Source organism: Falco punctatus (assembly GCF_963210335.1).
Source record: "Falco punctatus genome assembly, chromosome: Z".
Classification (NCBI taxonomy): Eukaryota; Metazoa; Chordata; class Aves; order Falconiformes; family Falconidae; genus Falco; species Falco punctatus.
The window spans coordinates 35,716,798-35,731,126 of record NC_137586.1 but is presented as its reverse complement, the minus strand read 5'-3'; the positions used below and the strand labels follow the sequence as shown (position 1 = coordinate 35,731,126).

The 14,329-nt window shown below is 38.0% G+C and overlaps 1 protein-coding gene across 2 annotated transcripts in view; it reads left to right on the top strand.

The window, feature by feature from the left end:
* The window catches only part of BNC2 (basonuclin zinc finger protein 2), a 327,256-nt gene that overhangs the window by 219,338 nt on the left and 93,589 nt on the right, over positions 1-14,329 (top strand). For both annotated transcript variants that reach the window (XM_080371893.1, XM_080371894.1), the window contains exon 4: positions 9,700-9,935. In XM_080371893.1, coding sequence (XP_080228019.1) covers positions 9,700-9,935 — 236 coding nt within the window. The remainder of the gene's footprint in view (positions 1-9,699; positions 9,936-14,329) is intronic.

Sequence of the window (14,329 nt, the reverse complement as noted above, 5' to 3'; positions counted from 1 at the left end):
TCATCCACAATTCTGCAGGCTGTTTAGGTGACAGTACCTGCTTACTTGTCTCTTTTAACACCTATGCTGCTGCACATAAATTGCTGTGATGTGCTAACCACTTTATCATTTTATTACACTTTATTACATCATAAATTTTTATATCTTCTTAACGATCCTACAAGAAGCTTAATTGTTTATAGGAACATCTTAATTAACTAGAGTTCACTAGGTTAAGCAGAACACAAATTGAAAGAGCTCTAAATGAAACAAACCCTACCGCTCCATTCCATATAGCTTCGTAAGGTTAAAACGGGATTTGACTGCAAGAATAAAAAAATCATACTGCTTTCAGATGTTACAAAGTAATGCTAATACCATGGGTAGATTTACCTCTGCTTTCTGTTTTGCAAATGTGAAATTCAATGGAAAAACTTTTTTTTCTTTCTCTCTCTCTCTCTTTTTTTTTTTTAGACCTACTAGGAAGAATAGGAAGAATTTAAATTTGAGCTGTAGCATTATGAGGAAACTTGCCCCAGATTAATTTAGCAGACAATAGTGCTACTTTATTATACCATTTCCATCTGGATTTTAGAAATAGAAAAGATAATACAAGAAATGTATAACATGAGTCTCAAAGACATCTCTAATTATATTCTAATTGATTACAGTCATTTTTTCTGAAGTATATTTAACAAGAGCTTTGTGAAATGGTCACAGTACATGAACTGGGGTTGGAAAAATTGATCTTTATGAATGGTACAACTAGCTGTATGAACCAGTCTTCGCAGGGTCTGAACATCTTCAGCTGTCAACAGCTCTAAGTCAGCAGGCTTTCCTGGGAAAAGTGAGTTGATTTAGCAAATGTGGGAGAGCATTTCATAGTCTTGAACCAGAGTTATACCCCAGACTGAAACTTGCCTTTGTAAGATGCCTCTACAATGCAGTACTCCATCCAAACAGAATGATATTAACAGGTGGGCAGTGCCTGCTGTATTTTCATTAGTTTTCAAAGCTGCATAAAAGATAGGATGCCTAGAGAAGTGGTGGAATTTCCCCCACTATAAATATCAAAGACTCAGCTTCACAGGGCCAGAGATAACCTAATCTGAGGTCCTGCTTTCAGTAGAAGGCTGCATCAGTCTACAGAAATCCCTTCCAACCTGTGAAACTGTGGATCACAGTGAAATTCAAGGTGCATTTGGATTAAGATGGAGATCCTCCAGATCCAGACCACAATTCAGGACTCCCAAATGTGCTTCTGTCTCACTCTGTATAGTATGTCAACCAGATGGTATTAGGACCATTAAGACACATATTAACTCCTATCTCACTGTTATTAAGGGAGAAAATATTTTTGAGAAGGTGTTAATGGCTGATAGGAAGGAGGCATGTGGCTTTGGAGACAAGAGATAGGAAAGACTGAGGATGAATGACTAGGTAATAGAAAAAGATATGTTAATTTAGTGGCTTCCACTGTAACTTTTATGTTTCAGCAATGACACCATCTATCTCTGTTTCAAGGAGCGGCAAAAGTGGAGCTGCCTAGCAAAGAAATCTGAGCCAGCAGTCAAGCGCAACTCCAGCACTAGCCATGCCTGTACCATGGGCACAGTTCCTTGAGGTCTGATCGGGGCAGACAGAACCAGGTGCTAGTAACTGGGTCTGTTGACAACCTCAGGCATGACAAGGGAATGAGCCAGGTCAGGGGTCCATCCAGGGGCTCCAGTCAGGAACAAAAGAAGTGGGGGCCAGAGACAGAGCTGAGGACCAGGCTGTAACATGGGTCTGAGGGTCATCTGGAAGACAGGACTACAGACGGGCACACCTACAATGTACCTTAGATAGGGAATGAAGCTCCAGGCCTGAGCTTCAGTAGGGACTGAGATGGACTGGCATGGACTGAGAATGTAGGGGAGGGGTCTCTGGAGAAGGTGGTCAGTGCAGTGAAGACCAGTCGGTGAACTCAGGCTCATGACACTAGGGACTGATCAATAGCTGCTGTCTTTAGCAAAGGTGACAGATGATGGCAACACACACAAAAGCAGCTGTGTGTTCAGACGCTCACATACATGATTGATATAATGTCTGTCTCCATCAGGGCTGAAGTCATCCCTTACTTAGGCACAAATGCACCCACTGACAGAGGAGGACTGCAAGGCCCAAATCCCACAGAAAAGAGGCTCTGTCTCATCTTCATACCATGGTCCCCATAGTCAGGTGGCTTCATTAATGCAGCATGTCCATGCAGGAAGTGTGTAGTAGCCCAGATGTTTTCCTGAGAAGTAGGAACGAAGATCCTTTACAGCTTGTCCCTTTGAACACTTTAGTTATCAACAAGGAGGAGGAAGAAAAAACCTGTTTGTTTGTTTGTTTGTTTGTTTATTTATTTATTTATTTATGGGGTCAGTTCTGAATTAAACACATGCTCATGAGGTACCACTACCCAAAGTCAGGTCTAACCTTCTTTTTTAGGAGAAAGCCTTTTGGGGTTTTTTTTTGTTCTTTTTTTTAATCTGCAATCATGTTTTCTACTATCGAAGTAAAAGGGTTTTTTTTGTATAGAAAGAAAAAATAAAAGAAAACACCTGTTTGTCTTGCAGGAATTGGCCAGGAAGGCTGTTTTCCTGACAGGCCAAAAGCGACCAGCACAGGGCCCCTTTAAAAAGAAAAGTCAGGATATTTTTTTCCCCCTATTTCATGTGAGCATTGGCAGAAACTCTGACAAGCAGTTCTTCATATTTTATTATGTTCTTGTCTGGCAGAATCTCTGTCAGGCAAAAACCTTGTCAGCGGAAAACCTGTCGTAGGATCAGAGGAGACAAAAACAGGTGTCACAGAGGCAGTCAAAACTGAAGGAAAAAAAAGATTAGACTAAAGAGAGAAAGGCAGACAATTACATTAATGCCATTGCTTTTATCTTATAGATGCGTGTTATTATCTCAGGGTGCTGAGTGCGCAATTGCCTCAAAGAAAAGTAGACAGGAGACAAGGGGAAACTTGATAGTTATTAACTGAAGAGGCAGTGTGTCAAAGCTGGATGGGGTTCAAAGTTTTGCAAAGGGATAAAAAAAATTGCAGACAGCAAGCAACGTCTGTGAACAAACTGTGGTTCTGCTTTCGGCTACATAAACCTAGTAGCAATCTAAATGTTTCAACTTGGAGTAAGATCATAGACAGAAAAATTAATGAAAGTTTTCATTCAGACTTTTTTTAATAACATTTATTTTGTGTACATGCAACTGAAGTGCTGGGGTTTTTTTTTTGATCTGTTATAAAAATGTTGTTAAGAGCATGAGGCATGGTGAGGCATGAAGACATTTATCAGTTTAGTTGCTGTGTTGTTTGGGGTTGAAACACCTATTATCAACACATGTTTAATTTTAAAATGCTATTAAGGATCCTTTTACTAAGTGTGAACATCTGTACATGCAAGCTGTAAATTAGAAGATCACATATGTGTCCCTCTGTCAGAGACTAAATGCATTTGGCAAATGGTTCCCATTATTATCTTTTAAATACAGTAAAAAGCACAAGGAAAAGTTGGTTTCGCCTGTGAATCAGAATATGCTTTACTTACTCGCCTTCTATAATCTTTTGAAATCTACAACGTCTTAGAGAACATTTCTATCTGGATTAAATTGTGAAAGGGGCGAAGACAGAACTGAAATGGAGATCACCAAAGGATCCCATGTTGTAGCTGGAATTTATACCCAGACCGCTTCAGGATGTTCACCCACCCATATAAATGTTAATGTCCCATGCTCTCTGCCCTTGTTCCAGGGGTGAATGGAGTAATTTCCTACACCATAAAAATATTTGAGCCATTCAGTGGACACTGGCAAGTTTTCTTGTCCTTAGTCATCTTCTAAGCATAATATTTTTGAGGAGCAATTTTTTCCACCTACAAAATGGCACCATGTTACAGGTGGTAATAAATCTCCATCCTGAGGAAGGCTAGCTTAGACCACCTCTTATGACTGCAGTAGTTTGTCTGTCCCTGCAGCATTTTAGTCGTTCATAAGCTACTTTCTATTCTTGAAAGGATTTGTTACTTCTTTTTCTGTCATTAATGGAAAAAAAAGAAAATCTTGAACTCCAAAAATGTGAAGCTGTGTATATTCACTACTACAATCAACAGCAAACTACAGTGCTCCACATTGCCATTAATAATACTGTATCTGCTTTACCATACTTGACAGGCAGTTGTTGCAGAAGTGTTATGGAATCCTTTTAAGTTGGTATTTTATATTTGATCTGTCTGCCAATTTCAGTTTCTCTTGCTGCAGAAAGTGGCCTTGTTATTTAGATTTTAAAAAAAATATCTCTGGAAAGCTCTTTGTTGTTTTTGTTACTGTTTGGACACAGACTACCTTCCCCCCCCCCCACCCCCCCCCCATTTTCCTGTTGACCCTTGAACAAACCTAAAAGATGATGACATTTATAAAATTCTATATTGTCACGTGTCTGTGTGTGTACGTACTCCAACTGTATACCTTTTTGGTAAGTTAGAGAACTGGCTAGAGAGCATGCAAGAAAATCTGGAGTGGGACTATTGCAGAGCCCAAATGTAAAACTGAAATGGAAAGAGTTCCATAATGACCTGTACATTCCAACCTATGGACTTCTTTGTGGTGTTCTGAGATACACAGCCAGGCAAATCAGCTGAGAGAAAGGATTTCACTAGACCTTTTCATCCCTCTCTATGATACCTAAATACTTATCTAGGACCAGGAAATTGGCAAGAGGTATGTGTTGTTACAAACCCAATTACATTGAAAACTAAGATATTTTAGATTCTTTTATATTCAGTAAAGGCAAAATGTCATGCTTTCATTGTAACTATCAAAAAAAAAATGAGACCTCTAAAATACAAAATTAATCACTGCATACTTCTATATCTTTTGCTCAACAAAAATTGAATGCTTTTCTTTTTTAAAAAAAAGCATGGCTTTTGCTTTGGTTTACCTTGCCTACTGCACATTGGGAATGAAGGGGTCTAAGGTCCGTGGGGACCTATGAAATGGCCACGGTATAGATGAAATGAAAGATTTTCTTTCTACTTCTATCTTTGCTAATTTCAGAGTTAGATAAGAAAACCAGTGCTGAAAATTTCGTAATTCATGTACTAATTATCCAATCAGTCATTTTGGGTGTTGAAGACAATCTTCTTTAACGTCTTCTACTACTTTGTCATCCTTTTTTGCCCCCCTTTTACAAAAGTTAAAATTCCTGAAAGAAGTACTTGAAATTTAGAATTTACCATGGAAATATTACTTAGCTGTATGCTGTTGTAGTAAAACACAAGGACCTTTTTAGGATGTTCCACAAAATTCCCCAGTAAGTATATGATTTTAAGATTCGTTAGATCTCTTCTTCCTCTGTCAGTGAACAGCTTTTCACTCACACTGAAGTAAAGAATATCAGGCTATCAAGGCAGTCCTAAGAATTGAATATGCTATTAAAAGGTAACCTTCTTAGTTTAAGCACTTAGTGGAAACCAACATAGTCATGGTTTTGGAAAAGATTGTGCAGGTTACAACCAAAAAGTCACAAACATGTTAAGACTTTTCTGGGTGAACTTTTGAGTGCACTGAAAGAAGCATGAATAATACCTCATGCTGCACCAGGAAGGGACTTTTAATGCATGGCTTATGATATTCAGTCACTGATATCTTAATAAGGACACATCTGTTTATGTCATTTTGCTGGTATGATAAAACTCATTCTTTTATATAGCATGTTTCATCTTGAAGTCTTCTAAGCACTTGTGAAATCATACACTGCTGCAGATACTGTTGAATGTATTCACCTGAGAAACAGCATTGTTCATTAGCATATAGGAATTGAACCAATAGTTTAGCACAGAAATGTGAGGAATGCATTATTCACATGAAATCAGATGGGCAATTCAGGAATTTTTTGTGAGATTTGGCAAGAAGGCTAAAGTTAGTACTCTTGTCCTTACAGAAAACCCAACAGTGACACTCAAGTCCTTCTTTTATCTCTTATTTGAAAAAGTATGTGTCTAACAACATAAATGGCTTCTTGAATCCACCTAAAACACTGGCATTAGTTCACTAATGATACCAGAGGAGAAATTAGAAGTACTACAGAAAGCAACTTCTGTCAACTGTTTCCTTTAGAAATCTCTTTTAAAGAAAAAAGATTAAATTACAAATAGTGAAAAGTTTCATCCTCCTGCCAAGTGCAAGGGGGTTCAATAATCGATGATCTGATAGAATGTCAGATGTTTCCATGCTATTATTTCTCATATGGGTGCAAGTGCATTTCCTTTCTCTTAATGTAGAACTTTTTTTTTTTTTTTTTTTTTTTTTTTTTTTTTTTTTTGTGGTATCATGAGGTCTGTCTTCAGTTTGCCAATGTTCTTACACACCCATGCAAAAATGCATGCTTTGTTGTGTTGTAAGTTACACATTTCTGTGCGTATCCTGACTTGTACTTCAAAAGGATGAAATTCACTGCTTATTTGTTTATTACATAATGTGCAGAATAAGACCACAAATCAAAATTGGAGATAATTTCACTGTCACTTGAAATGTTAATTCAGCAGCAGACTAATTCTTATTTGCGTGTGTGTGTGTTTTGAGAAGTGGTCGTGTATAGATAATTTTACTTGAAACAAATGTTGCAGATAAATGGAATAGTACAGGATAGCTTGTGAAAATTTCTGTCCATTGGTCAAAGAGTGTGTTTAGCAATTTAAAAGGACCTTTTTAGTATTTCTTGTTTTCACTTCTGTTTCAGCTAGGCCTTTCCAAAGCTATTCTCCTCAGAGTGGTCAAATTACATGAAGTGGGTAAATGTCCACAGAGTTTTGTCATCTCATTCTAGTTAGTAGTTTTATAACTCATTCAATAGTCTTTAGATAAAAACATCTTACAGTCATTCTGTCTTGGGCCAAAGTAGAATCATGACCTTAAAATCTTCAGCAAGCCAAGTCTTTAGCTGGAAGAACTTGCTTTTCATCACTGCAGGCATAGGTTTTACTCTTAAGTAAAGAGAAACAAAGACAAATATTAAGATGTATGAGCAGTACAGTATGATACAGTGATTAAAAAGCATTGAGTATTCAGAAAACATTCATTCATGTCTTGAATCCAGTCTGAATTTGTATGAACTTGGAGAAGGCAGTTAACTTCTTCGGACCCTATCTCATTCTGCAAGACTGAAGGTGGAAAGCTCAAAATGATCCAGATCTACTTAATTATTTTGTCTGGTAGAAGGTGTTACATCTGTTAACACTAATATTATTTACAGCATTCTTATGGCAAGTATTAGTAGTATTTTTTTTTTTAATATTAGCATTTTATTTTATTTTACTCCTTCCAAATGGTTGGTCTGCCCCCCCAGGTACACATATATATGCAGCACAACCTGCACACTAACAAAATCAGTTTTCTAGCCTTTCCACCTGAGTACTTTGATGACACATCTGTTATGGTAGTAGCAAAATAACCATGTTACAAAAATACCATACATAAAGGGGGGGGGGGGGGGGAAGGGGGAAGTGTGTGTGTGGGGAGTACTTGACCTGGTTCATCTTTAAGCAAATCCCATTCATTAGACCTTGTAAATAAAAAAGTCTCACATTCAGTCCCACATGATGAAGCCTATATAGCTGAAGTTCTTTGGAAGAAGAGCTTTTAGAAGAAAAATTGCACCCTTCACGTTCTGCAGTATAAATGTCCTGTGGAGAGACATAGGACTGCAGTCCCTAGGCTTGCCAATTCCTTATCTTTTTTGAATGTTAAATTAATATTTAAAGCTATTTATTCAAAGTTGACTTAATCACTAGAATAGGAAAGATCAGACAAATCAGTTGCAAGAAGTGAAGTATGAGGAAACCAGAACTCTTTGACAAAGTATTCCTTGGAGTAAATGTGTTGAATGAAGCCAGCGAGTAAATGATAAGGGCCTTTGCGCTCTGGATGTAAGAAAGCAATTTATCAAGAGTACATGAACTCTCCAGTGACCATAACCCACGAAGAAACCAAAGTAGAGGAGAAGTCCCTATAAAATTATTTTAAATGCTCAGAAAGTTTTGTTTTAAAAAAGCAGTGAAAAGCTTAGGTGCTGCAACGTAGTCCATAAAATGGAAAGAAAATTAAATTTAAACATTGATACTCAGTAAAGTGTGTGATGTCATGTGCAATTCCATCATATTTAACTTCACAAGGGGATAAAAGTTACCTTCATTCTGCAAACCTCCCCTCCCCTCATCTCTATTCACATCACAGTGAATAACATGAAATTCACACAGAAGGGTAAAATGAACTAACCTGCTCAAGTAGCAGAGAATCCTTGACAGAATTTATGGTAAATCAGGGGAGTAAGTTTTAATGTTTTTAAAAGGCTGGAGTTCAGAGTCTATCTGTTTGGTTTTTTCCCCCTAGAGGTTAAATCTCAAACCTTTAAGAGTCCAAATCAATTTTGCTTACCTTCAGTTTTGGTCACCAGTTAATCATAAATTTTCTGTAATTTCTTTATGAATATTGTAGTCTCTGGGGCTCAGCTGAGCACCCTTCTGCTGTAGGAATCACAGTTAATTGTAACCTTTGGAAACTAGGCCTGTTTTGGCCTGCATCTGTGAAAAAGAGTCGCTCGATGACAAGTGGTGTTTCTCAGGGTTCAGTACTGGGACCAGTGCAGTTTAGTATCTTCGTCAATGACGTAGACAGTGGGACTGAGCACACCCTTAGCAGGTTGCCGATGACACCAAGCTGAGTGGTGCAGTCTACGTGGCTGAGGGACAGGATGCCATCCAGAGGGATGGGCCCATGTGAACATTATGAGATTCCACAAGGCCAAGTGCAAGGTCCTGCACCTGGGTCAGGGCAACCCACAGTATCAATACAGGCTGGGAGATGAAGGAATTGAGAGCAGCCCTGCAGAGAAGGACTTGGGGACACTGGTGGATGAAAAGCTGGACTTGAGCTGACAATGTGTGTTCACAGCCCACAAAGCCAACTGTATTCTGTGCTGCATAAAAAGTAGCATGGCCAAAAGGTCGAGGGAGGTGGTTTTCACCCTCTGCTATGAGAGGTGAGACCCCACATGGAGCACTGCATCCAGCTCTGGAGTCCTCAGCACAGGAAAGACATGGACCTGTTGGGAGTGAGTCTGGAGGAGGGCCACAAAAATGATCAGAGGGCTGGAACACCTCTATTATGAGGACCAGCTGAGAGAGTTGGGGTTTCTCAGCCTGGAGAGGAGAAAGGTCTGGGAGAGAGCCTTTCAGTACTTAAAGGGGCTTATAAGAAAGATGGGGACAGACTTTTTTTGTAGCAACAGGACAAGGAGTAATGGTTTTAAACTAAAAGAGGGTTGTATTAAATGAGATATAAGGAAGAAGTTTTTTTACGATGAGGGTGTTGAAACACTGGAATAAGTTGCCTAGAGAGGTGGTAGCTGCCCCATTCCAGGCAACATTCAAGGTTAGGTTGCATGGGGCTCTGAGCAACCTGATCTAGTTGAAGATGGCCCTGCTTATTGCAGGGGGCTTGAATGAGATGACATTTAAAGGTCCCTTCCAATGCAAACCATTCTACGATTCTATGACTCTGTGAATCATCCATGTGATACTCCTCTGGAGAATAAGTGCATCTGCCAAATTCATTATGTTTAGATAATCCCTTGGGATAGTTTTCTTGTCTTTTCTTTTAGCTCTTCTCTTATACTTAATTCCTTTTGTTTCAGCCTTGGACAAGCTTAGTACTCAGCACCTCTACCACCCAACCCAAGTGGAGATTGTGCAGTCCAATGTTGTGTTTGACATCAGCAGTCTGATGCTTTACGGTACTCAGGCTGTGCCTGTGAGGCTGAAGATACTACTTGACCGACTCTTCAGTGTACTGAAGCAAGAGGAGGTGTTGCATATTCTACATGGCTTAGGCTGGACACTTCGAGACTACGTTCGAGGCTACATCCTTCAGGTAGGAAATAAAGCAAAGTATGTTTCCAAACCCAGTTAACCAGTGACCATGCACCCAAAGAGGTAGAAGGATGTGGAGTAAATTTAGTGTGGCATGTTGAAGACTAATGATGGTGTTGGCAAAATAAAATACTTGATTTTTCCTAAGCTAAAAATATGCGCGTTCCTTCGTACCGTTAGTATTTATTTGTACTTGCTTACCCTTATTGTAGGAAATACCTTAAATACTGCAAATACTGAGGTTAGCTAGCTGCATGCCTGATTTGGTCAAAGGCAACTGGCAGGTTTTCAAGGGCTACTGTTTGACTTAAGAAACTAAGATCCAAGTCACCAGCTCCTTCATCTTTTATTTCCTTCTTTAGCAAAGTATCTTATAATGTGTAGATAAAATGGGGGTTGTGATCATGGTTGTGTTGGGAAGTATCCTTACAGGATAATGTATAAACAGGAAAATCCTGTTTATAAGGCCATTTCAAAAAGGTGGCTTTAAATAAAATGTTATATACAGATTGGTTAAGATAAGATAAGCAAACAAAATGTAAAATAAGTAAACAAAAGATGCACAGGCTTGCTTTATGAGTATGGTCATGGATTCATATAGTTGCTTATCTGAGGAATTTCATCATCTGTGGGTTCCAAAGTGAGTTATCACATTTTATAGACTATCTCTGATTAAGAATCTAATACTATGTTTCTTAGTTCTGTTAATTGCTACTGACTTTGTGGGAGCTCTGCATCATCTAGAAGTCACCCAGTTATTGAAGTGGACATGGCTGAAAAACTTCAAAAATTCTAGTTTCTGATTTATTTCTTTACTTTCTTAGGCAATGACAGCGTGCTTGGCACTATACAGAAAATACAGGAATCTTTATTCCTGCTCTGAGGAATTCTGACTGTATTATTTAATTCCTCTTCAATTTACTGTCTTTCATGAGAAAGAAGTAAATTAGCCTTATGTAATTATATGGAAATCTTCATGTTCTGCATTCTTAAATATTTTCTTAAATGCTCTATACACAGATTTTTTCACAGAAAAGTGTTCTGAATTGTAGAACAGATCTAGAGAAAGCGTAATATAAAGGTTATTACTTTAATAATGAGATCCTATTATTCTTATGAGGCTATATAAAGAATGGAGCTCTTTAATTGTTTTAGGATTCTCTCAGGCATCTATTTTGTAAAAGCTGAATGTTACACATATTCAAATACAATAGAATAATTTTTTTTCCATTACCAGTCTAAAACTTACATGTAAGTATATACCCATTATATTTAAACAGTAGATATCTACAGATTTTTTATTATATATATGGATGGATATGTATTTATATGTATTGCATTTAATAGGTAATTTAGATACAGATCAATAAAAAGATTAGAAATATGTACTGTAATGGCATTGTATGCATATTGCATCATATTTTAGATTCCTGGATTCTCAATGCTACTGATCAACAGGGCTGAAGAAATACAATTTGCAAAGGCATACATGTAAAGAAATTCATCCTTTCTAAGATATAACATCAGAAAATTGCTGTTTACAAAATGTGATTAATAGGTGTATTATATTATAAGTATAGAATGTAATTCAGTGTCGCTTACAGACAAGACTACTTACTGAAATCAGTAGTTTTCTTGTTTGGAAGGTCATAGAATCAGGCTCATATTGATTTTGTTTTAAGTATCTGTTGGAATGATCTTCATATATGCAAGAATGTATTGTAATATAATTACGAAGAGTTTTATACAGAATGAGATTGTGACCTGTAAAGGCCTATAATACACCATCAGGTCTGAGTTCAGTTTATCTGGCTAAAGCTCAATCACATTGTAGCCCGCAAGGCATGAATTTTACCATTATTACATTCAACAACAATATATTGAATATTATGTCAGTTAACAGAAAACAATTACCAATGGAAGTTAAGGGCAACCGTTACAGTCTTGCCACATATTGACTTGGTTAGCGCTCAGCTGTGGATTGTGTTGGTGGATGAATGAAGACCTATGTAGGTGTAGTCAAGCCTGCCTGTTAGTTTAGCTCTAACTTCAAAGAATCACAGACTGGTCAAGGTTAGAAGGGATTCATCTTGTCCAACCCCTGTCGCCAGGCAGCACCACCTAGAGCTTATTGCCCAGGACCATGTCTGGATGGCTTTTGAATAGCTCCAAGGATGGAGCCTCCAAAACTTCTATGGGAAAAAAAAATGCATTTTGTTTCCATTAAAGCTAGGAAGTTGAGTATATAGCAGAAACTGCTTAGTAAAACATACATGAAGAGAAATCTTAGGAAAATTAACCCAATCTATGATAATAAAAAGGTCTTGTTTCAAAAGTAACTCTACTGCAACTATCTGATAAAAAGGAGAAAAGAGACATGCAGGGAAATTTGAAAGGAAAAGTGTAATAACAGTAGAACAGTGAAAGTACCTACAGAATTACAGGTAATGCCTCCTTCAAGCAAAAGGTGTTGTTCCATGAAACTTGTCATTATAGAATTGGAATTCTTCACAGAATTGTCTGAGGCATGCAAACTCAGCTTTTCCACACAAAAAGCTTCTGACAAAATGCTGTGAGCCTCCTATAGCAGAACTAGATGTATCAAGTACCAAAATAAACAATCCAGAATATCACAGTTATGGTATTGATGGTAGACTGTCATGCAGTGAATTCAGAAAGATCTGACTCTCAGTCTGGAAATATAGTTCTTTTTTAACTTGTCTGTGCAAACCTGTCTAAGTTATAACCTAGTCCAGGCAGTGCTGGGAAGTTTACCATACATTCATACATATTCATTGTACATCAAATACACAAATATATATGTCTAGGAAAATGTATAAATTTGCTATAATGCTATAGTTAGAGAAGCATAAACCAGTAAACTAGCTTGTTTGTTTCTGTTCTGATAAAAATAACAATTTTAACTTGTAACTTGACAAAATAATGGATCTCGCGGTTGGGGGGGTAGGGGCATGAATGGCAAAGGAAGTTTAGTAGCTTTGGGAACACTTGCTTAGAAATACAGAACTTACTTGGAACGTACAGACCTTGTACTCCAAGTCTCTTCTGCAAGGACTAAGAAAAGTACCAGAACAGGAAAACGGAATGAATGTGACAGATCTCAGAATACTTAACCCTGGTTCAGGTTCCAGTATACAAGAGATTTTACAACCTGGTACAAAGTTTGTGGTTTATGCCTTGGGAAGGTCTGAGACATCAATCTGTGCTGAATTTTCTCTTAATCATGATGTAAATGTGAAAATACTTTTAAACATTTTCCCTAAATGGAGTTTTCTGAAAGGTGGAAAAAAACAAAAAAGGATCTTAGGGCAGATTTATCCTTTCAAAATCAATTATTTTAGTATTTCCAGATATTTTCTTTTCTGTTCAAGATCCATAACAAACCTCCTCTTCCCATGAAAAAAGAAAATACTTTTTCTCAGTAACTTTTGAGAAAAACCTCATCATTGGCTCCACTCAAGAAACAAGAGAAACAGTGACTTTCCGATTTGTTTATGAGTGATGCAAGGTGGGTGGGATTATTTGTAATACCCTTATTTGGACTAATAATATTTCTAAATAGCAAATTAAAAAGCAGTGGACAGAGAAAAATGCAGTATTTATTGCTGCATTCGGTGGATGCATTAATGGAGCACAAGAAGTGAAGGAGCCCTGAAGCCAGCCGAGGTAATGTGATACACCACCTTTCGCATTTGGGCACAGTCACAGCATTGCCAGTAATGGCTGAAAGGCATTAAGACCTGGCAAGCTTTCTCTGGTCTCTGTGCAATAAACCTAGTTTCTGGTGAATAGATACCTATCTTTGACATGTCAGTGAGTGACAATTTGATCAGCAGTCTCACCAGATTGCTCACAGGATTAACGATTTGGAGGAGGAGTTGTTCTCTCCTCTTTAGAAGTAATCCCCCCAAAAAGCCATACTGCATAGGGAAACTTCCTGGACTGTGTCTGCTCCATGGGCATCCAGAGCACTTCAGTTTCTGGGCTTGTTTATCTGGTACCTATCTCAAGGAACTAAGTTATTGTATTTGGTGTGGAGCTGTTGGTGAGCCTGTAGGTTTTCTTTTTGGGAAGGGCCAACACAACAATTCTCTCTACATGATGAGAAATAATTCTGTCAACAACCGTAGCTGTTTTGGATCAGATTCTGCACCTGCTACTCAAATAGATGTGATTAGTGGCTCTATTGATAGGGTGACGTTACTTTTGCTATAAAGAACAGCTCAGATGTGAGTAAGTCTCCAGCCCTGGTCTGGTTCCAGCTGAGCTGAGTGAAGAGGTAACTTTGCCAGCTGTTCTCCTCTGCTCCGCCACCAGGATAATGCTTTACCCTGCCCATTTGCTAGTGTAGCTACATGTGTAATCACTCCCTAG